Here is a 23,408-nt window from a genome sequence, read left to right as displayed (position 1 = left end):
CCCATCTAATTTGTATTTGCCTAGTTTATCGATAAGAATATCATGCGAGACCGTATCAAATGCCTTACTAAAGTCTAGGTATACCACATCCACCGCTTCACCCTTATCCACAAGGCTCGTTTTCCTATCAAAGAAAGCTATCAGATTGGTTTGACATGATTTGTTCTTCACAAATCCATGCTGGCTGTTCCCTATCACCTTACCACCTTCCAAGTGTTTGCAGATGATTTCCTTAATTACTTGCTCCATTATCTTCCCTGGCACAGAAGTTAAACTAACTGGTCTGTAGTTACCTGGGTTGTTTTTATTTCCCTTTTTATAGATGGGCACTATATTTGCCCTTTTCCAGTCTTCTGGAATCTCTCCCGTCTCCCATGACTTTCCAAAGATGATAGCTACAGGCTCAGATACCTCCTCTATTAGCTCCTTGAGTATTCTAGGATGCATTTCATCAGGCCCTGGTGACTTGCAGGCATCTAACTTTTCTAAGTGATTTTTAACTTGTTCTTTTTTTATTTTATCCGCTAAACCTACCCCCTTCCCATTAGTATTCACTATGTTAGGCATTCCTTCAGACTTCTCGGTGAAGACCGAAACAAAGAAGTCATTAAGCATCTCTGCCATTTCCAAGTTTCCTGTTACTGTTTCTCCCTCTTCACTAAGCAGTGGGCCTACCCTGTCTTTGGTCTTCCTCTTGCTTCTAATGTATTGATAAAAAGTCTTCTTGTTTCCTTTTATTCCCGTAGCTAGTTTGAGCTCATTTTGTGCCTTTGCCTTTCTAATCTTGCCCCTGCATTCCTGTGTTGTTTGCCTATATTCATCCTCTGTAATCTGTCCTAGTTTCCATTTTTTATATGACTCCTTTTTATTTTTTAGATCGTGCAAGATCTCGTGGTTAAGCCAAGGTGGTCTTTTGCCACATTTTCTATCTTTCCTAACCAGCGAAATAGCTTGCTTTTGGGCCCTTAATAGTGTCCCTTTGAAAAACTGCCAACTCTCCTCAGTTGTTTTTCCCCTCAGTCTTGATTCCCATGGGACCTTACCTATCAGCTCTCTGAGCTTCCCAAAATCTGCCTTCCTGAAATCCATTGTCTCTATTTTGCTGTTCTCCCTTCTACCCTTCCTTAGAATTGCAAACTCTTTGATTTCATGATCACTTTCACCCAGGCTGCCTTCTACTTTCACATTCTCAACGAGTTCCTCCCTATTTGTTAAAATCAAGTCTAGAACAGCTTCCCCCCCTAGTAGCTTTTTCAACCTTCTGAAATAAAAAGTTGTCTCCAATGCAGTCCAAGAATTTGTTAGATAGTCTGTGCCCCGCTGTGTTATTTTCCCAACATATATCCGGATAGTTGAAGTCCCCCATCACCACCAAATCTTGGGCTTTGGATGATTTTGTTAGTTGCTTGAAAAAAGCCTCATCCACCTCTTCCACAGGGTTAGGTGGCCTGTAGTAGACTCCTAGCATGACATCTCCCTTGTTTTTTGCCCCTTTAAGCCTAACCCAGAGACTCTCAACACTTCCGTCTCCTATGTCCATCTCTACCTCAGTCCAAGTGTGTACATTTTTAATATATAAGGCAACACCTCCTCTCTTTTTCCCCTGTCTATCCTTCCTGAGCAAGCTGTACCCATCCACACCAACATTCCAATCATGTGTATTATCCCACCAAGTTTCAGTGATGCCAACAATGTCATAGTTGTATTTATTTATTAGCACTTCCAGTTCTTCCTGCTTATTCCCCATACTTCTCACATTCGTATATAGGCATCTAAGATACTGGTTTGATCTTTCCTCCCAGTTTTGTCCTGACTCTCCTTTCTCTCTGCCAATATAGCCCACACTCCCTCTTGTTTCCGACCCATCTCCCCGGTCTCCATGTTCCCCACTTACCTGTGGGCTTTGCTCACCTGTCCCCGTCGAACCTAGTTTAAAGCCCTCCTCACTAGGTTAGCCAATCTGTGTCCGAATAGGGTCTTTCCTCTCCTTGAAAGGTGAACGCCATCTCTGCCTAGCAGTCCTTCCTCGAATAGCATCCCGTGGTCTAGGAAGCCAAAGCCCTCCTGGCGACACCATCTTCGCAGCCAGGCATTCACCTCCATGATGCATCTGTCTCTGCCCGGGCCCCTACCTTTGATAGGAAGAATTGAAGAGAATACCACCTGCGCTCCAAACTCCTTCACCCGTACTCCCAGAGCCCTGTAGTCACTCTTGATCCGCTCAGTGTCACACCGCGCAGTATCATTTGTGCCCACATGGATGAGTAGCATGGGGTAGTAGTCAGAGGGCTGGATAATCCTCGACAATGCTTCCGTAACGTCTCGGATACGGGCCCCCGGCAGGCAGCATACCTCCCGAGATGAAATGTCAGGGCGACAGATGGGCGCCTCCGTCCCCCTCAGCAGAGAGTCTCCGACCACCACTACCCTACGTTTCCTATTCGCAGTGGTGGCAGCAGACTCTCCAGCCTTAGGGGTACGAGGCTTCTCCTCCTTTACTGTAGGGAGTGATTCCTTCTTTCCTGTATCAAGAAGAGCATAACGGTTACCTATAACCACGGCAGGAGGGTTCGGAGCAAGGGTGGAGCACTGCCTGCTGCCAGAAGTAACCAGCTGCCAGTGTCCACCCTGAGCCATCTCCTCCTCCACCAGTGGTGTATCAGCAGTCCTGTGTACTGGGACAGCTACCTCAGCTGTCTCCACATGGACACTGTCGAGGAATTGCTCGTGGATACGGATGCTCCTCAACCTAGCCACCTCCTCCTGTAGCTCTCCCACCTGCTGCCTGAGAGATTCCACCAGCAGGCACCTCTCACATTGGATGGTCCCCCCAGCCTGGATATCAATACGTGGAAATTGCAAGTTACAGTCTTTGCAAAACCATACCAGGATCTGGGTAGAGGCATCCATGCTTAGGCACTCTGTCTGGCTACAGGCACAGGTGGAGGAGACAGTAGCAGTGCTGGCACAGGTGTTGCAGGTCTTCCTAACCATCGTAAGCCTCCCTCTGTCAAACTCCCATCTGCAGCCCCCTGTCAGCTGAAAGGGTTGTTTAAGCAAAAAGTTATGAATGTAGTTGCTTTATAGGTATTAAGGGGAATCAAGAGAAAACAGATCAAACTGGCAAGAGACCCTCGCCCCCTTCCTGCTCCCCTTCCAAACTCCCTTGCGAAACTCCCTGTTAGCAGCCCCTGTTCGCAAAGCTCCCTTACGGATGAAAAAGCCACCCCCTGAGCAACACAAGTTACATTGACCTAAGCACTGTCCACATCAGCTCTAAATTGGAGGGAGACCCTCTCCTTCCATAGCTTCAGCCTCTCATTGAGGTGGAGTAATGCTGACTGGAGAGCGCTCTCTCATCAGCATAGCGTATCTTCACCAGACGCACTATGGTGGCGCAGCTGCACCGATGTTGCATGGTAGCTTAGACTAGCCCTTAGATTATGAAGCTTGTGGTCCAAACTTTTTTCTTAGACTTTGAGGTGAGGTAGAGGAGAGGATGTGTTTTTGTTTGTGTTACTAGCTGATGGTGTTGAAAGTTGCTTTGTAGTCTGACTCTGGCTGGACACTCTGAGCTTTTGTATGTTTTTTTTTTTAATTATAAATAGAAATTGAAAAAAAATGGGAAATGTAAATTTTAATCAAATGTGAATAAATGAAAATCTAACCTGGCTTTTTATCTTGGAGCAGGAGAGAGAAACCTTAAAACCTCTTGGAAATATTAATCACTGAAGGCCAGTTCCTCCATGTAGCCAGCCTATGCTTTGCTATAATAAGCTACCTTTACAGCCCTCAGATCCTGGGCATTGTCTACTCTGGCCTGAACCCTCAGCTTAAGTTAGAGCAGCATTGATTTGGCTTTCACTTTTGGAGGGCAGTGGGCAGAGAGTTTCAGACAGCTGCGGAATGGGGATCACTGTGGAATGGGCATGTCCCCTGCACCAGTGGCCAGGAAGGGGCGATGCAGCAGCTGCTATGGCATTGGTCAACCATTCTAGGATTCCTTTGTAGTGGGGGGGAATTCTTAAGAGGTTGGCAAGGCCAGCTTTATCGTGGCTTTTGCTGCCACAATGGGCTCGTAAGTCTGGGAGTCTGAGTCTGATCATTCTGTTGTGTTTACTGAGCACCATTACTCTCCTAGCCTTGGTGTGTAGTGTGTGGGTCCAAATTTTCTTGACATCCACCTACTTTTATGCAGTAATTTCAAGTTCTGGATTACGGATGTAAAGAATGTGTAAAAATAATAACCATGTAACCGATTAAAATTCTATCAGTTACATGGTTAAATGTTTACCTGGGGAACTAGGGGTGAGGGAGGTGCTGCAGCACCCCCACATCTTACATTGGCCCCACTGCCACCCCTGCACCTGGGGGTCTCCACTGCCACCTGGCATCCTGGTGCGCCCCGGATACCAGCAGCCCGGGACGGACCCTGGCCGCAGGACCGGCAGCCCGGGAGGCAGCAGAGCCCCGGAACGGGGCAGCAGCCGGGATGCTGGGTGAGTGGCAGCAAAGCTACAGGCACGGCGGCAGCAGCAGCAGAGCCCCAGAGAGACCCCGGGCACATGGGGCTAGCAGCTGGGACCCTGGGCAGAGTTCAACCGTTAACAGAAACCGATAAGCATAAAGTTTATTGGTTAACTGGTTAAACTCTTACATCCCTATTTTGGATCTTCTTCAAATCCAAAGAATTCATAGCAGCTGGGGTAGAAGTCAAGCATTAATTATAACAAACTTCTGCTTTCCTTTTCAGCATGCTCCTCTTCTGTGGACTGCAACACTGCTCTTGAGAACACCACGGTGCTTGTGTCGCAGGTGTTTCCTAACGAGGTGGAGTGTTTTTCTCCATACTAGAACTAGATGTTTGTCTGTTTAAGAAATTCTAAAGAAAAGGATTGCAAAACACATCTAAATACTAATTGCACTTTCCTACTATGCATTTCTCTGTATGTTTGATACTGAGCCAAAAAATAGTACCAAATAATATCTGTCATACTTATTGCAATAGGCTGGAAGAAATTGCTGGAAGAAACTTTTTTGGGGAGAGGAGAGGGGAGAATCATGAAAATTGATGGGTTTAGTCTAAATCTTTGACCATGTAGGGCATGTCTGTGCTGCAAAATATAATCCGTGGCAGTAAGTCTCAGAGGCTGGGTCTACAGACTTGGACTTGTGGGGCTCATGCTATGGTGCTAAAAATAGCCATGTAGATGTTCTGGCTCAGGCTGTAGATCGAGCCCACCACTTCCCTGGGCTTCAGAGCCTGAACTGGAACATCTAGATGGCTATTTTTAGCTTTGCAGCGCAAGCATGAGTCTGTAGACTTGGGCTCTGAGACTCGCTGCTGTTGGAGGGTTTGTTTTTTTCTTCAGTGTAGACTATAACCATAATTTCTAGCTAAAACTCAGTAACTCTTATTTCTACAAAACAAGACAGTAGGTTTTTTGTTTATTTGTGTGGGATGGGAGAGGTAGTTGAGAGAAGCTGCTGAAAAATATCTGACCAGGTAGCAAAATTACAGTGGGACTCGCCTTAATCGTTAATTACATCACAGCTACAAAAAGAACACCTGCAGACTCCTCCACTCCTGTTAAATTTCTCTCACCCTTGTCTTCACCTCTACTTGCCATTTCAACTAAAAAGGACTTAATGAGGCTCCTTTGGGAGCCCACTAATGTTCTTCTTAATCAGTCAGAGGAATGGCAGCTGTTGTTAATAAATACTTACACATTTTCTAACTTATTGAATAGGGTGCAGCCCTCCAAGCCCATACCCCTAAAGAATTAAAAAAAAAACCAAAAAGATATTGATCTTTAGTGTCTGCTCAATACTGCTGATGTGCTTGTGTCTCTCGTGTGTGTGGCAGGGGTTGTAAAGATATCTATGGAGACATTAATATAAACATTTTTAAACTCAAGATAATTTAATTTTATTTCCCTGAAGTAAAACTCAGAAATGTATATGGGGTAATGGTCTAAGACAGCCTAGACCAGTATCAATATTGTTAAGTGAATAGATAGTGGGAGTAAGTGATCCGGTGGTGATGCAAGTTAGACACAGTAATTGGAGGTTTTTGGGGAAAGGTTCAGGACAGGAGTAATGGGATACAGCAGCTTGGCATGTGTCATTAGTCATTGAAAACTGTCGCCATTTGCATGTCTTTTTAATGATTTAATGGTCTTGGCAACTGCTTGTGACTTTTGTTGATCGCCTCCCTGGAGATCAAGCACTGACTGCACACACAGTGAAATATCCTCTCCCTCCTTGAGGGGTCTTCCTAAAGAACACTGGTAGGGCATTGTGGGAAGTTTACACTCCAATTATTCACACTGATGTGTGACTTTATTTATCAGTCTTCTGAACTCACATGGCTTCCTTTTTTTTCTAATCAAGTGACAGTGTAGTGACATTAACATAAGTTACAGCATGTTCTTACGGTACTTTCATTTTCAACTGTGGTGTCACAACAATATGTGTGTTTGTTTAGCTAGAGTTCCTCATAGTCTGGAAAATGGGGAAGTGTAATTGTAAATGCTGGAACTAAAACGTCAAAAAGAAAATCCCTTTATTTTAGTAGCATTTGCACATTGTACTGATACTGAAATACTTCGCTGTATAAATCAGTTGGCTTTTTTAACAGTTAAGTAGCATCCCTCAAGCCTCTTTTAAATTGTAATATCACTATTGATGTGAATAATATCTCTAAATATCTTGGCAGACTCCATGAGGGTACTGGAAAGTGAAACTGACACTTTCCTTGCTTGGACTTGGCTTGCTCTCAGCTGCGTGCAGTATTCTTAATCTAATAATTTCCTGACAAAGTGTGGCATGAATGTGAAATTATTAAACAAATATATTAGGCTATATTTCTCAACACAATATCTCCAATTTCTCAATAGTTGCACTGAAAATGAATTCTTAACATGTTCCTTCTCTCCCTCACCCCCTTGTGCTTAAGTTTTCATGAAAAGAATATTTTTTCAGATACTGGCACTTAGAAAAGTTCTCAGCAAAATAACTGTTGATGAAGTTTAATGAAGTATAGCAAATGAAAGAGATCATGGCTTTAGATGGATATAATCAAGGTCTTCTTTATATTGTGCTATCAGACCTCAATACCTTGAGAAGATTTCCTAGTTCTCTGATCTGCTGAGGTTTCTGCAGTAGCATAATATGAACAGAAAAAGCATTCAAAATAAAAACTAAAACTTAGAAATGGATAGTTTTTTGTTGTTTTTTTTAATATTTAAGGATGCATAGATCAGTAAATATGCAAGTTTACATATAAAAACCTGTTTTAGTGGTTAGGTACAGATAAGGAAAGTGGTCAATTGAAGGACTAGGTGTGGTGGTGCCATATGGAGGTAAGTACAGTATGGTACAAGTACACTAGCTGATGTACAGGTTTTATACAGAGACAATTAGAGAATGTGGGGTTGGAGGAGACTGGGGCAAGAGGCTAGCAGTGGTGAGGGGTAAGCTAGAACTAGGAACTGGAGTGGGTTGGGGACTGGGACTGCCTAGGCAAGGAAACTAGGAAACGGTGAGGGGGAGGAGGGAGGTGGTGGTGATAGAAAAACAGATCTGACCTGGTGCCTAGGAGTGCTGGGTGGTGGTGGTGGGGAGAACTAAGACTGGCTGGTAGAAGAGACTGAGACAAGGAACTGAGAGCTACTGGGAATGATTGGCAAGGAAACTAAGACAGTGAGTCCAGAGAATTGAGACGACTACTAGCAGGGAGACTGGGACTGGTATGAGAAACATCATAAATGGAAATTGGGACCCTCTAGAGGAGGAGTATGGGATGCAGAGCCAGGTTTGAGTCAGGGACAGGTTGGAGAGGATTAGGCAGAAGAGGTAAAGCTTTCAGGGAGGGAGAAACTGTGGCCAGTGGGAGCTGCTGGGGCGTTGCCTGTAGGCGTGGGCAGCGAGCACCACATAGAACCGCCTGGCCACCCCTGTGCATAGGAGCCGGATGTGGCGGGTACTTCCGGGAGTTGTGCGGAGCCTGGGCAGGCAGGGAGCCTGCCTTAGCCCCATTGCACCGCTGACCGGGAGCCGCCTGAGGTAAGCGCTGCCCGGCTGGAGCCTGCACCCTGAATCCTCTCCTGCACTCCAACACCCTGCCCCAGGTTGGAACCCCCTCCTGCACCCTAACTCCCTCCCTCCCTCCTGCACCCAACCTCCCGACCCAGCCCTGAGTCCCCTCCTGCACCCCAAATCCCTCATCCCTGGACCCACCCCAGAGCCCGCACCCCCAGCCAGAGCTCTAACCCTCACCCCAGTCTGGAGCCCACTCCTGCACCTTGAGCCCCACATTCCTGGTCCCACCCTGGAGCCCTCACCACCTACTGCACCCCAACCCCCTGCCCCAGCCCAGTGAAAGTGAATGAGGGTGGGGGAGAGCAAGTGACAGAGAAAGCGAGGATGGACTGAGTGGGGGGCCGGGCCTTGGAGAAGGGGCAAGAGAAAGGGCGGGGCAAGGGTGTTTGGTTTTGTGAGATTAGAAAGTTGGCAACTCTACTTCCAGATTCTGCAATAAATGAGGCAGGGGTCCTACAGACAACAGCCTCTTTCGCTGTTCATTTGCAGAGTAAATCCATCCCATGGACTGAATGAAACGGGTCCCGTGGAAGATATGGTTGTAATGATTACAACCTATATCATCATGCATATCCTCAAAAGGGTCACATTAAGGCTGAATGGGCAATCTTAATTCATAAAATTTCCTAAATTTTGAGTGCTTGATTTGCAACCTGAATAAAGTTTTCATCCTTTTTCACATGTGTAATATTTAATGCAAACTGATCCAGAATGCAAGATTATGTGCCTATAAATTATGAAGCAGTGTGATCCATTGCTAGTACTGTACAAGAGCTATGTAAAAATGGTGCAGTGGAACCTACACATGTTGCAGTAACTTCAAAATATCTGTGTAATAGAAAAATTACAGTGCGGATTGTCTCTGAGAAAGGATGTGAGATTGCATCACACTAAAAGGTGAAAAACCTACATTTAATCACTTATACTAGAAAAATTTAATGGCATATCTTTTAAGTCTTTAATTTTTCATTCAGCTGCTACAGTCCAGTGGTATTTAATTAAACAAACATGCCTTCAGTTGGCCTTGTGACTTGGGCTGCCTTGCAGTAGTAACAAAGGGAATGACTTTGTAGGTATGCAGAGTTGTGAAACAGAGCAAAGGTAACATGTTAAGTCTGGTGAGAGTAGGGAATTGCCGGAAGGATGAATTTGAGCAGAACCACTAAGTTAGTGCCCTTCACAATCTTTGGAGCATCAGTAACGCAAGACTGTAACATGGTTCAATCCTGTGTCCTTTTTAACCAAATGGTAAAATGCGACAGGGTAAGATCAAATTATTTAGTATCAGTATGAGGTTACAAAAACCATTGTTTTAGCCCAATGTTACTCTTGTTAGTTTTGCACAAAACTAAGTAAATACTAAACTTGCATTATGTAATAATTGTACCCCTTTAATTATATTGGTTTGAAACTGAAACAGGTAAATTTTTACAATTTCTAGTATAGGTAGTGATGCTGGTATAACGATGCTTGATATTGGTATGATATAATTCTTGGTGCATTGGAGGGAGGTATGGCCATAGTCTACCCAGGTACGTCACCTCTGGGATTTCCATTGCTAGAACTAGCAGGTAAAACCCTGCCCCTTTGCTTTGGGGAGTGCAAGCAGCAGCATGGTATATACACTGCACTGGTGAGAAATTCCCCCCTCTCATCATACCCACAGAAAAATTACAATAGTCCTGTTTTGTGGGGGAGACTTTCAAATCTGGGACTTAGGTGCCCATCTCCCATAGAAAAGTCAATGGGGTTACTAACTGCCCTTTGTCTTTTGATATTCTCCTCCTTATTTCAGATTGCATACATCTTTTAAGTTCTTGTAACAAGGCACATTTTATAAACAACCTAAGCAGAATTGGTCCGCTTAACAGATCTCCCAGGAAAACACTTAACTGATAATATTTGCTCTTTAATACTAATATTCCATATTTTTACTGTCAATATTTTATCTCCCTCGAGTCCATTAGTACATATTGAAGTATAAAAACATTCTCACTGGCCCAACTTCTGCCCTCTCTCAAGCATGCTCAATTCACATAAAAGTTGAAGTGTGCATGTATCTGAATTTGGCCTGCTGTCTGGAAAGGTAGTTTTTAATTTTCCCAACTCCTCTTTATGGTCTTGCACTTCGGTATTTGCAGGTTCCACAAATCTTTGTGGTCATTTTTTGGTTTCCTTTGGCTCCGCGAGTAAGCTCTCTAGCAATGGAGTTGACATTTTGTATGGTGTTAGTCTTTATTGCATTCACTGAAAAATACAGAGCCCCATACAAGAAAGAAAAAAGGAAGCTTTTTCCCAGCATATTTTCATTAGCCACGAGAGTTCTTTATTTTATTCACTAATTACAGAAAGTTTACAGATGAGTGGCAGCACAGCAATGAGCGGTTAGGTGCTGTAGGAAGTGGTTTGGTATATCTTTGAAAATACACTTGTAAGTGAAATATTTCTACTATCAGGAATGTTACAGATTGACTGCTCTAATAAGTGAGGGAAATAACTGGATTTAAAAAAAAAAAAAAAAACTTCTGTTGGCCCCTGTTCAGAACCAGCAGCAACAGAAATTACACTGGTTCCATTTTCATCTGCTAGAAAAGGGAGAAAATCAGTCTCCTTTCCTCCCTCCTGTCAGCAAACACCAACACTCAGGATCTCCACAATATTCCAGTCCCTGGGTTATTGGTTGACTGGTCCACAACTGTTGGTAAAACAGAAATCTCAAGTCTGTATACAAAGTGGTACAGCTCTTTGGGACTCAGCCCTCACAGTAGACACATCTATTGGCACTGCATCAATTAGCCAATTAATTGGCTGCCTTCCACTTCTATATTTATAAACCTTCTCATCTTTGTGCTCTTATTGGCTCATGTTTCCAGAGTGGTGTGACCTGGCAGTCTTCTTGCCCACAATGAGCTATACAGCTTCAGAAACAGCTACTGAGCATGTCCATTAACCTCAACACCCTCTTCTAAATATATTTGGGCTCTTCCAGCTCAGTTACCCTGTCCTGTGCATAGAATACTAAAATCCATGTGTACTTCCCAGTGTTTCTCATCCTTTATTTGTGCTAAAAAATAATGAAATGCTGCAGTGTGCAACATGTGGGTTCCACACATATAGCACAAGAGCTTGCATTCTGAGCCAGATATCCCCATTGGGGGTGGCTGGCAAAGAGCTGAAATTGCAATGCTATAGTTTCAATAGCTTGGAGAACTCCATTACTGCATTTATATCCTCCTATTCTCCTTCCCTCTTTCTTCTCCTGCCAAACTTAGTGAAAATAAAGCTTGACAGTTTCATGCTCTTTTTATTTAAGGGGCAGGGTATGTTAAAGGTAAGCAGTCAAGTTTCACAGCTGTTTGTTATTAGCACTGTTTGTTGCTGTTACAAGATAAAGCTTTGGATTATAAGGGCATATAAAGACAGGAACAGTTAGAAAGAAAAGGGGGCTCTGACATAGGACCTAGTTGTGAGAAAATGAAACGAAAAGAGTAAATAAAAATCATTATGCAGCTGAATATAATGTTAACGCCTATTGCGGGGGAATAATATATGCCTTGTACAAGACACTATGGCCCTGGCTAGACTAAATGGGTGGAAGGGCAGAAGGTGGAGAATGTCTGTATCCTATTATGAATTGGAGGAAATTACTGTCTGTATTCTGTATGCTGGTGGGCTCAGAATATCCTGCTGGCAGTCTGGTTAGTACTGCAGGACAGAGAACAAAAAGCAGAGAAATGTTAGTACTTGTTGTTTAAAATAACCTAGCTGGGATCAAAAGAAGTTTTCAAAAATGTTTGAGAGGACAAAATGGCTTTCTTTAATTAACTGAAAATTCTTGGTTTTCTTTCAGGAGTGTTTTTTCTCTGAAACCATTGCTGCTAAAGGGCTCCAAACGGGAGAAATAAATCCAGTCTGCTTGTCGAGTCCCTGGCTCAGCGTGCAAGTGCTTTCATGAGGTAACATTGGGCCAAAGTCAACCTTTCTTTCTCCTTTCTGAATCTGCAGCCAAGAAATGGGCCAGAAAATCTCAGGGAGCATAAAGTCTGTGGATGTGAGGGAGCCCCCTTATAGACCTGTTAAACGAGAGCTGAGGGGACCAGATTTTTGCAAGCCTGCTCGACTGGACATGCTGCTGGATATGCCCCCTTCCCAACTGGAGGTCCAGTATAAACATGCTTGGAATAATGAAGATCGATCTTTAAATATATTTGTAAAAGAGGATGACAAACTAACTTTTCATAGGCACCCAGTTGCCCAAAGCACAGATTGCATCCGGGGCAAAGTTGGCTACACAAGAGGCCTACATGTCTGGCAAATTCACTGGCCCACTAGGCAACGAGGAACACATGCTGTGGTGGGTGTATCAACAGCAGAAGCTCCATTACATTCTGTAGGATATACATCATTGGTTGGTAGCAATAGTGAATCATGGGGCTGGGATCTGGGACGTAACAAACTTTATCACAATTGTAAAAACCAGCCTGGGGTGACGTATCCTGTTTTTTTGGAACCAGATGAGTCTTTTGTACTCCCAGACTCCTTATTGGTAGTTTTGGATATGGATGAAGGAACGCTTAGCTTCATTGTAGATGGACAGTATCTTGGAGTGGCCTTCCGAGGACTGAAAGGGAAAAAACTTTACCCTGTAGTCAGTGCAGTTTGGGGGCACTGTGAAATTACAATGAGATACATCAATGGACTTGATCGTAAGTGTTATCAAACGTATGCATTATAATATCTCAACTTTTTCCAAACTCTTTCTTTTTATTTAACTTTCTTCTTAACCCCTTCTCGTATTGTAAATGGAGAGTGCTGGACAGAGGACCCCTGGTTGCTGTTAGAAAATACCCTCTGTAAAACTATCCAACCTGATAAAACTCCTACCCATTAACTTCTATTCCACAGACGGCAGCGTGTGGCTGTGGGTTGTGTCAAAATATCAACCCAGGTCCTAAGACCTTGTTTGAATCCTGTAGTACAAATTAACTGTCTCTCTAACTTATTCTTGGTCTTCTGGCATAGAGAATGTCTGGAAATCTGTCTTGCAAAAGTCATTTTTTTATTTCAGTGAAATGGGTAGCCTGGGAAAATATCCAGAAAGCTTTTAATGCATTTTCATTGTAAAGTTCTGGTTTACTTGAAGTTTAATATTTTTAAGATATTGAAATTTAAATGATTTTGTAAGTGAGCTCCTTTTCTTACCTTCTTGACAGATTACAGCAAAAGATGAGTTACCCTTTCTGAAAATGAATTTTAATCTTCTTCTTTAGCTCTGATTTTGAGGCTTGATCATGAATTAACAAACTATCCAGAACAAGGGACAGTATGATGATGTAGGCTTCTCCAGTGGCAGTGCAAGAGAGATTGGCTTGCGAATCAAAGCCTACTTCCAGGTTTCCTTGCAGCTCCAGGAGCAGAATAAGCCCTATATCCAGTTTAGCAAACATCTACTGACATGCTGGCACAGCTCTGCTGCTTGGGCACTGTGGGGGACAAGCATGTGTGGGGGTTTAGAAAGTAGATGCAGCTGCTCTTTAGAGCCTGCTTCACTCCTGTACTGTGAGGGTTGGAACAGACAGGCCTCTCAAGGTGGTAAGGGGCACTTTCTTCTTACTGGTTCACACGGTGTACAATCTGGGGTGCAATCTGGCCCTGAACCATAAATATAAATTCATAGTATGTGTGACTGAAATAGCTAGCTGGATAAAAGTTTGCTGGTCCTGGAACTTTACATTGTGAATTAGAGTATTGGCTATTTCTTGTAAAGAAAAATTTAATAGAAAATGTGCGCGCGCGCCCTCTCTCTCAATAGTTCTGGGAGAGACATATCCCTTTAGATTTGTGTTTCTCCTTTTAGCTTCTAATGGGATAGACTAAATTGTCTCCACCAAAAGTAATTCTCTGCTCATTAGCCTTATATTTGATATGTGAGCTGCTGTAAAATCATAATTAAAGAACTTGACCCTGTTTAAGATTATCTTTTAACACATACACAGCACTCTCATTCTGGAGAAAAACTTATGAGCAGAACCCTTACAAGCATATTGCAGCTAAAAATCAAATGAGACTTTCTAGTTCCTTAAAAGGAGGAAGATTAAAGGATCAAAAGTTTTGTAGCCATTAATTTGAAACCTGGAAAGAGTTCTTTTTGACAGTGTGCTATAACAACTTGGCTTTCTTCTTTTTATTTTTGGAAACTGAATAAATACGAATTCAGTGCAAACATACAACTTGTTTCACATGCTGGGGATGTCATGTAGATAAGCAAAAGCTCCGTGTCTATCGCGTTAAAGTCCGTTATGTTCCATTATAATATCTCAACTTTTTCAAAACTTTCTTTTTATTTAACTTTTCTTCTTAACCCCTTCTCATATTGTAAATGGAGAGTGCTGGACAGAGGACCCCTGGTTGCTGTTAGAAAATACCCTCTGTAAAACTATCCAACCTGATAAAACTCCTTCCCATTAACTTCTGTTCCATTGTAGCTATTTTGTGGGTTACTCAACTGAGTATCAGAAGATAGAAAGGACGGGGAGGATGTCCACAAGTAGGAAGAAAGGAGGAGGCAGAAAGAAAGAGAAGGTACAAAATGGATAAGTAGCAGGTGTGATGGGTTCCTCCTGGGGTACCACCTGGAACTGAGGTACCACTGAGCCTGAGCTCCCTCTCTCACTGTGCTGCTGTGACAAGCTACAGACCTGCTCCCAGTCCTACACTTCCACCAGCATTCACACAGGTAGGGTTACACCCAGCTGCAATTACATGCAGGCTATGGTCAAAACCCCAACCAGTATGAATTTATTATGCAGTTCGCTTCCCCTTAATGTGGAGAGGAAATGCAACAGTTCCTGCCCCTTGAGCTAAGATTTCCAAGCACTTCACTCCAAACTTACTGGTTTAGATTAAAACATAAAATAAATTCATTAACTACAAAAAGATAGAATTTAAGTGATAGCAAACAGAACAAAGCAGATTACCTAGTAAATAAACAAAAATGCAAACTAAGCTTAACATACTAGAAAGATAGGATTTGAATTGACAAACTCTCATCCTGACTGATGATACAAGCAGGCTTGCAGATTCTCAAGGCATTAGCTGCACTTGCTTTACAGCTTGGGATCTCCAGGTTTTCATACATAGGCTAAAGGGATTTTTAGCCTGAGTCCAGCACTTCCCCCAGTTCAGTCTTTGTTACTTAAGTGTTTTGAGGAGTTTCCTTGTATGGGGAGTGAAGAACAACAGATAATGTCGCTCCCTGCTTTACATAGCTTTAGCATATGGCGGGAGCCTTCTCTCTCTCTCTCTCTCTCTTCCCCTCCCCCCCCCCAAAAAAAAACCAAAAACAAAAAAAAGAACAAACAAAAAACTTGGTTCCCAGACGGAGTGGCCTGGTCACATGCTCTTGCATATCTTGCTGAGTCATGTCAGTCATTACAGGCTGTCTGGAGCATTCTCAGGAAGGCTCACCAGGTGAGGGATAAGCTTCTCCTAAGGCCTATTGTTTTCCCTAATGGCCCACTTCCTTGAACAGGCCCTTCACAGTCCGCTATCTAGATCAGAAGCATCTTGCCTAGTGGGTGTCGTCCAGGTGTAACTACATTTGAAATACAGATACATAGTCAATACACCGCTGTCCTCGGGAGCCAAAAAGTCTTACCGTGTTATAGGTGAAACCGCGTTCTATCGAACTTGCTTTGATCCGCCGGAATGTGCAGCTCAGCCCCCCTGGAGCACTGCTTTACCGCGTTATATCCGAATTCATGTTATATCGGGTTGCATTATATCGAGGTAGCGGTGTATTCATAACTTCAGATACAAAAATGATACATGCATACAAATAAGATAATCATATTCAGCAAATCATAACTTTTCCAATGACCCCTTCTATGCTCATTTTGTACAAAATGCATCATAATTATGCATAATCGTTTCCTAATATCACTATGAAGAACATGGAGTGCAGTGTCATAGCGGGGAAGAGGTAATAGTTATACCATGCTAGATGATAATTGTGGTCTATAAAATGATAGAAGAGAAGAAATAATCTTCCATCCTGTTTCTTGAAGGATAATCTTCTTGACTTCCGTTCACTTAGAGGAAAGCTTTGGTCTTTTCGGTGGCATGGAAGAGCTCTTTTAGATTTTGATCCTGAACTCATGGAAGTCAGTGGGTGGATTTTCGGACCTTTAATGTGGATAACTTTTTAAAATAGACTGGATTAGGAGTATATTTATCTAGGCACAACAATTTGGCTGATTGGTGTGATGAAGTTTAAAGCCACTCTGCCTGCTGGCTAGGCATTGACTAACTCAAGGTGTTTCTGGTCACAGGTTCATAGTTCCATCCGTTTTGTAGAGCTAGATCTTGTTGTATATTTTAATAACTTTTCATATTCTCAAGATTCGAACAGGCTGATCTCCTGGGTGTGGTGACATGCACCCACTAGATACACAAATCAAATGGCTTTACGAAAAAGCCCATTTTTACATATTTATTTGTTTTATCTTCTGAAATGTCCTGTTCACATAAGTGCTCTGACTACTTGCTGTTCAGATGAGGGTTTTAGAATCCTCCGATGCCCATATAGCATAGTTGCTTAGCAAAGAGTGAAAAAAGGAAAAGGAATAAAAATGACAGATTAAGTGATAGATTTACATATTTGTGATAAACTTCTGTTCTTGTCACAGTGTCACAAATTTGATATATCATTCTAATAGTGATGTGTCATACAGAGAGAAGACAACTCTGCTCTGTGAATCTTTGTGACCTGACTATAACCATGCTCTCTTTGATAGTAGTGTTTACCTTTCTGTCATCTTTGGAGATGGAACATAGTACTGTAGGTCTAAAGCATTGTTGTTCTTCTCCGGTCTCCATCTGATAGTATTTCATGGCTAAAAATACAGGACAAAGATTCTCTGCTTTTGCACCCTGCTGGCAGCACAAAGGGAATGAAATCTGGCCTTGTTGTCTCTGCTAGGGAGCACCAGCAAGCCTTGAATACCTATGCCTCCCTGCCCCATGATCTCGACATGGGAAGCATGTGGAGAGGGATGAGAGGAGAGCGTACAGAGCATACTACTCTTTGGCCATCTTTACCTGGAGGACAGTTGCCAGCTGATGCTGGTTGTCCACTGGTGCACATTAGAACACCCATTAAGCTGCTCTGGCCTCAGACTGGGAAGAGACTCAAGGAACCATAACAGACTCCCTGATTGTCAGTCCCCCCACTCCCATTACACTGAGTGGGCTCTCAGTGCAATGTAGTATCTTGCACATGATGATCTCTTCTCCCTGCTTCATCAAACAGAGCTGTTTTATTAGAAATGCAGATTTATTCATTTCTTTGATCTCTTATATAATGGATTTTTAATTTAATTACTGTATGTATTTTTTCCCGTACACACTGCTGGCATATATATATCTATAGTATGCCCTATCTTTGCGTATAGTTTATTCTATATTTTCCATCCCTTAAAATTATTTGCAGTTAAGAGACTACGAAGTTTTAACTACAAACTTCCCTGAAGAAAAAGTAGATGAAGGAAAAAAAAAATATTTATAAAGCCCTACTCAGAACACCTGATCAACACATCACATAGCAACTTTGCCTATTAAGCCATATTCTAACATCTGAAAATAATGTGTAGAATATATATATATATATTCTACACATACACACATGCTATTTTCAGATGAATATATATAAGTATCTGTACAAAGTGGAACATCTCAAATAAGAGAGATTGAGAGCAACCCACCCCACAATAGCCTGGTGGTTAGGATGCTTACCAAGGACGGGTAAAATCTGAGCTCAAATCCCTGCTCCAGAGTGGAGATTCAAACCTTGGGTCTTTTTATGAAGGATTTACTCCATTTGTTAGATTAAGCATAGGCGAGCTTGGTCAGTCTAAGGTATGTCTACACTGCAATTAGACATCCATGTTTGGCCCACACCAGTTGACTTGGGCTTGCGGGGCTCGGGCAAACGGGTTGTTTAATTGTGGTGTGGACGTTTGGGCTCGGGCTGCAGCCGGGGCTCTGGGACCCTCCAACCTTGCAGGGTCCTAACCAAGCCAGAATGTCTGCACCGCCATTAAACATCCCCTTAGCCCCGGCCCTGCAAGCCCAAGTCAACTGGTACAGGCCAGCCAGTGGGTTTTAATTGCAGAGTAGACATATGCCCTAAGGGGCCTTATCTGAGACAGGAACCTATTCACAGCTAATGGTGAAGGCAGACATAAATATTCTTTAGTTACAAGGTGAGGTCTAGAGCAACGCGGAGAGACTGCTCAAATGCATTGTATTGCTCAGATAGATTGGGGGGGTCTCCCTAAAAAAAGGTACTTAAAGAAGGGGATGCTTCTATAGCAGTGGCACAAATAGATTCTTATATTACTCAGTGTGCGTCTCCCAGCAGGCAAATGTTCAGACAAATGGACTGCATAAAAGCTACAGCAGCTAGGGGAATGATAACTGAGCCTGAAGGTCTTTAGCATGCTGATGTAGTAGGGGATCAAGCTCAAGTTTATTTGCAGTGAAATATATGCAGACAACCACTTCCTATAGTTCCCTGGTTCTCAACCAGGGGTCCGGGACCCACAGGTTTTGGGGGCCATGAGCAGGTTTCAGGGGTCTGCCAAGCAGGGCTGACAGAAGACTTGCTCAGGTCCAGGGCAGAAAGCCAAAGCCCCAGCACCTGGGGCTGAAGCCGAAGCCTGAGCAACTTAGCTTCACAGAGCCCCTGTGGCGTGGGGCCACAAGCAGTTTGCCTGCTTGCTATCACCTAACGCTGGCCCTGTGTTTTATATGCAGAAAAACAGTTGTTGTGGCACAGACGGGCTGTGGAATTTTTATAGCATGTTGAGGGCAAGGAAGGGCTCAGAAAGAAAAAGGTTGAGAACCCCTGCTATAGTCGACTCCTCTCTTAGTGAGCTCTTTAAAGAATCCCCATATATGATTTACTTGTTCATTCTGCATCTCTTAAATCTGACGGAGACTTAGTCAAGTTAGTTCAGTACTTTATAGAAGGTACCGGCAGCAACCAGCTGGCTAACTGAGAAGCAATGGAATGTCTAAGTGAATTAAATAAGCTTGTTATAGAGCAATAGCATCTAGAAATGTTAAAATCAGTAGCTGACTAAGCATATCAAGCATTACACAGAATTTCTCCACTGTTGCATTTAGACAAATTGAGGTTAAATAAATGTTCTGTAGTATAGACTGAGTTTTTTTTCTTTTTATTTAACTTTTACTTTACGCTTTTAGTACAAAAACTGCAAACTACTTACGCCTTTAATATTAATATGCTGTGGCATCATGTAGGCCAGGGGTAGGCAACCTATGGCACATGTGCCAAAGGCGGCATGCAAGCTGATTTTCAGTGGCACTCACACTGCCTGGGTCCTGGCCACTAGTCTGGGGGGCTCTGCATTTTAATTTAATTTTAAATGAAGCTTCTTAAACATTTTAAAAACCTTATTTACTTTACGTACAACAAGAGTTTAGTTGCATATTATAGACTTATAGAAAGAGACCTTCTAAAAACGTTAAAATGTGTTACTGGCACCCGAAACCTTAAATTAGAGTGAACAAATGAAGACTTGGCACATCACTTCTGAAAGGTTGCCGACCCCTGACGTAGGCATTACTCTGTATTGTACCCCACTGCCACCAGTACGTTTCTCTCTAGGACATTCTAGCTCAGCTTTGTTCAATCTTTAGTGAAAGGCCATCTGTTAGACAACTGATTTGTAGTGGACCACTTTGGGTCATACTTCAAGGCAAATTTCCCTGTATTTTGAAGTGGACAGAACCATGACTCTTATGTAACCTCGGAGGAACTAATTTGAGACCTCATTTAGGTTCATTATATGACTCGGTTGCTCTGGGAAAATACATTTTTCACTAATATGGATCAAATATTTGAATGGATAGAACTGTTGCAGAAAATCACTTCAGCACTCGAGTGTGCTAGGAAGGCGTTCTGAACTGAAATGCCCCTGAGAACTGTGCAGTTGGAGATTTGCCACTTATCTCAGTACCTGGCTAGGAACAGAGCAAATGATTTGGCTCTACATATGTCATTAAACTGTTGAAAGCACTAAAATTAAAAAATCACCCTCTACATCAACAGATCCACTGACACCAGTATTGATTTAGAATGAATGAGGAGGCTTTTACATCTATTCGCTTCATTCTGCAAAGCTGAACTGTGTAAAACTTCACAGTGTTAATTCTTTATGGTGGAGAAAGTGCGTCCTTTTAACTTGTTTGCCAAAGTCACATTTAAGACAGGAGTTGTATCTGATGTTTAAGTGATTCTCTTTCCAGAAACTCTCTGACCTTTTATGAATCACTTAGGGGTTCAGGCAGTTCGCATGCTTTGAAAAACAACTTTGAAAGGTCTGGTTTAAAATCTTCCAAAAACTTTGGAAACTATTTTGCAAGTCATATAATAATGTGTTTGTAGCTTTCATGATGTGTTTCCCCCTCTCCCCCCTTTTACATTAATACAACAGACTTGCAGCTGAAATATTAGTCTAGATTTTGGCAAATTTGATTTGGGCATGTGAGGGGAGGGGGGGTTAAAGAGTGAGGAGGAGGAAATGCACAACTTAAGGACTTTCAGGACAAACTCCTTTGGACAAATTCTACCCTCGTTTGCTCTATTGACATCTGAGATTGGAGGTCAGACTTTGACTCGTTGATGACTATTTCAACACTTCTAAAAACATTTCACTTCAATGCACAAAACATGCTACAAATATAAAGCCACATGTATCTTTCCCTATGTATATGTTTATCCAAAGACCACTCAGAGATTGTGTATGCTATCTGACTTAATAAGGAATCTTGGGAAACCTAGCTGCAGACACTGAAATGGGGAATAGTCAATGTTGTGCATAAATATATCCTATAAATCCTGGTTAACATTGTTAAAAATTCAGAATAATGGAGTGAGGACAGGTTAGTGGTGATGGTGGGGGATTTATATATTATGTAAATTCAGTACAGTGATTTCTACTGAGGTTGCATTTCTATCTACCATAATAATTAATATTTTAGAGCTGTACTACAGAAGGTGTTTTTGGTTTGTGGGTTTTTTTTTTTTGTTGTGTACCAACACTGAAAAGGAACCATGAAGACATCCCAAATAAGTGAAACAATAAGCAATCTTCAGCTACAGAACCTTGGATTGAACAGGCTTCTAAGGCAGAATGCATATAGAAAGGTGGGGTTCAGGATGGTTACACCTGCGTCATTGGGTTACTCAGAACTGTGAACTGAGTAACTCAGTGGGTGAGCTGAAAGGGCCTACTACTGAAATGCAGATTGGATGACTTGGAGCAAGGCTGAAGATCTTGAGCATGTACCAGATGCTTGGTGGTAACGCAAGAAAATGCTACATTTTTTTTAAACTGGCTTTTCATTCAGAGAGCTATTTACCAAGGTTCTGCAACTGCAGCTAGCATTCAAGCCATGTACACACAGACTGACTTCCTGGTGCCTCCTCCAAACTCTTCTGTCCTGCAACTTGTGTTTCTTCTTCCAAGTTCCATGTAGGTTGGTACATGCAGTGATTCAGATTTACTTTTTACTCAGATATTTATGTCCTTCCTAACTAGAGACACCCCAAACCTCAAATAATAGTAATTCCATGAGGAAAGAGAAACTTCAACTTACTTAAACTCATACCTGAATAGCAATTGTGAATTCTAATTCAAGATACACCTATACCAGAATTTAAAAATTAGTAGGCCCAAATGGAACAAAATCAGACTAAAGTAGAGAAAAACTCTGAATTGTTAATTTTGTACATCAAATTTTTGAATGGGTTATAACTGCCATAAGAATAAGAAAATTATAACAGAAAACATATCTCTCTGGATATAAATCCCTGAACCACTCAGGAGGCAGTGGGAATTGGCAAGATTTTTGGGAAGTGTTGCTGAAACAACTGGTCAGCAGCATAATCTGGTGTCCAGCTGAGCCAATTATTACTTTTAAAAAATTCTTCCTTGCCTTCTTAAGTTCCAAAAAAGATCATCTCATATTTGGGTCTTTTCCATCCAGAATTCCATGTGTACTTAAACAGAAGGTTTCATAGATCTGAGAGTTAAATGTACAAGACTTCTGGGATGTTTCTTGATTTAGGGTTGAATCTCATGCTTTAAGGTTAGGATAATTTATTTGAAATTGCTTAATTGGAATTTCTGTTGTCAGAATTCAGGGAACGCAATGACTTTGAAATGTTATAGAGTATGCCCTTGATGTGGTGATAGTATGAATATTTGGCTCTTCAGTGGAGACTTTCCAACATAAAAAACAGATTTACCTTGTACAGGTTGTAATGGTTGTCATAACAAGTATTGGAATTCAGACATCTACACAGGTAAATACACGTATTTGATAAGTGTTTTGTAAATACAGAAAGCCTCTAGGTATTCAAAACCCACCTCTGACATGCTCATGTTTCCAAAACACTTTTGTGGGTAAACTCTGAAGGGGCACTGAACTTTCCTGAGGTCTCTAATAGTGTCTTGTGCTTCTCAGAAAATATGCTAATGTTCTCGATAATTCTCATAATTGATATACTATTCGATCTATAAATAAATTAATGGAGATATCCTATCTCCTAGAAGTGGAAGGGACCTTGAAAGGTCATCGAGTCCAGCCCCCTGCCTTCACTAGCAGGACCAAGTACTGATTTTTCCCCAGATCCCTAAATGGCCCCCTCAACGATTGAACTCAGAACTCTGGGTTTAGCAGGCCAATGCTCAAACCACTGAGCTATCCCTCCCCATCTCCCCCAAGTGGGGCATAGCTACCCCCGCCTTAATTGGTTCACTCCCAAAAAGAAACAAAGCTATTAATAAACATTTGTGCATGCTTCAAACTCGACACCTGTGACTGAACAGGTGGAATAAAAACAATTGCTTAACTATCCATTCCTTGAGTCAGTCTTCTGTATGCTACAGCTCTCCAACATGGTTGCTATGAATCAGAGCAAGCATAAAGATTAGTAGTTAGTGTTTTTAATGACCACAGCCAGCTGCTGCACATTAGAGCAGCTCCCAGATTACTCTGAAAAGGGAAAGGGCAGAAAATCAGGGAGCCACAGTTTGTTGATTGGTTCTCATCATCTTTTCCCCACCCCGTTCAGAGCTGTCCTAAGTGGCTGTGGGAAGGGAAGCCACCCTTTGCTATGGTTTACCCTAGTTCAGATACAACTGTTAGAGCTCTTATTCTGCTATCTTTGTCCTTTCACAGCCCAACTAGAAAGCAGGCAATGGAACAGTTGC

At 42.3% G+C, this 23,408-nt stretch overlaps 1 protein-coding gene across 4 annotated transcripts in view; it reads left to right on the top strand.

Annotated features, from left to right (window-relative positions):
* SPSB4 (splA/ryanodine receptor domain and SOCS box containing 4) overlaps positions 1-23,408 on the top strand; it is a 187,605-nt gene that overhangs the window by 66,903 nt on the left and 97,294 nt on the right. For 2 of the 4 annotated variants that reach the window (XM_054038753.1, XM_054038754.1), the window contains exons 2-3: positions 4,754-4,830; positions 11,954-12,809. In XM_054038753.1, coding sequence (XP_053894728.1) covers positions 12,116-12,809 — 694 coding nt within the window. In that variant the 5' untranslated portion in view covers positions 4,754-4,830; positions 11,954-12,115. The remainder of the gene's footprint in view (positions 1-4,753; positions 4,831-11,953; positions 12,810-23,408) is intronic. The other 2 variants (XM_054038755.1, XM_054038752.1) reach the window with 1 other exon arrangement.

The sequence above is a fragment of the Malaclemys terrapin genome, chromosome 9 (assembly GCF_027887155.1).
Source record: "Malaclemys terrapin pileata isolate rMalTer1 chromosome 9, rMalTer1.hap1, whole genome shotgun sequence".
NCBI lineage: Eukaryota > Metazoa > Chordata > Testudines > Emydidae > Malaclemys > Malaclemys terrapin.
This window is presented reverse-complemented; position numbering and strand designations above follow the sequence as displayed.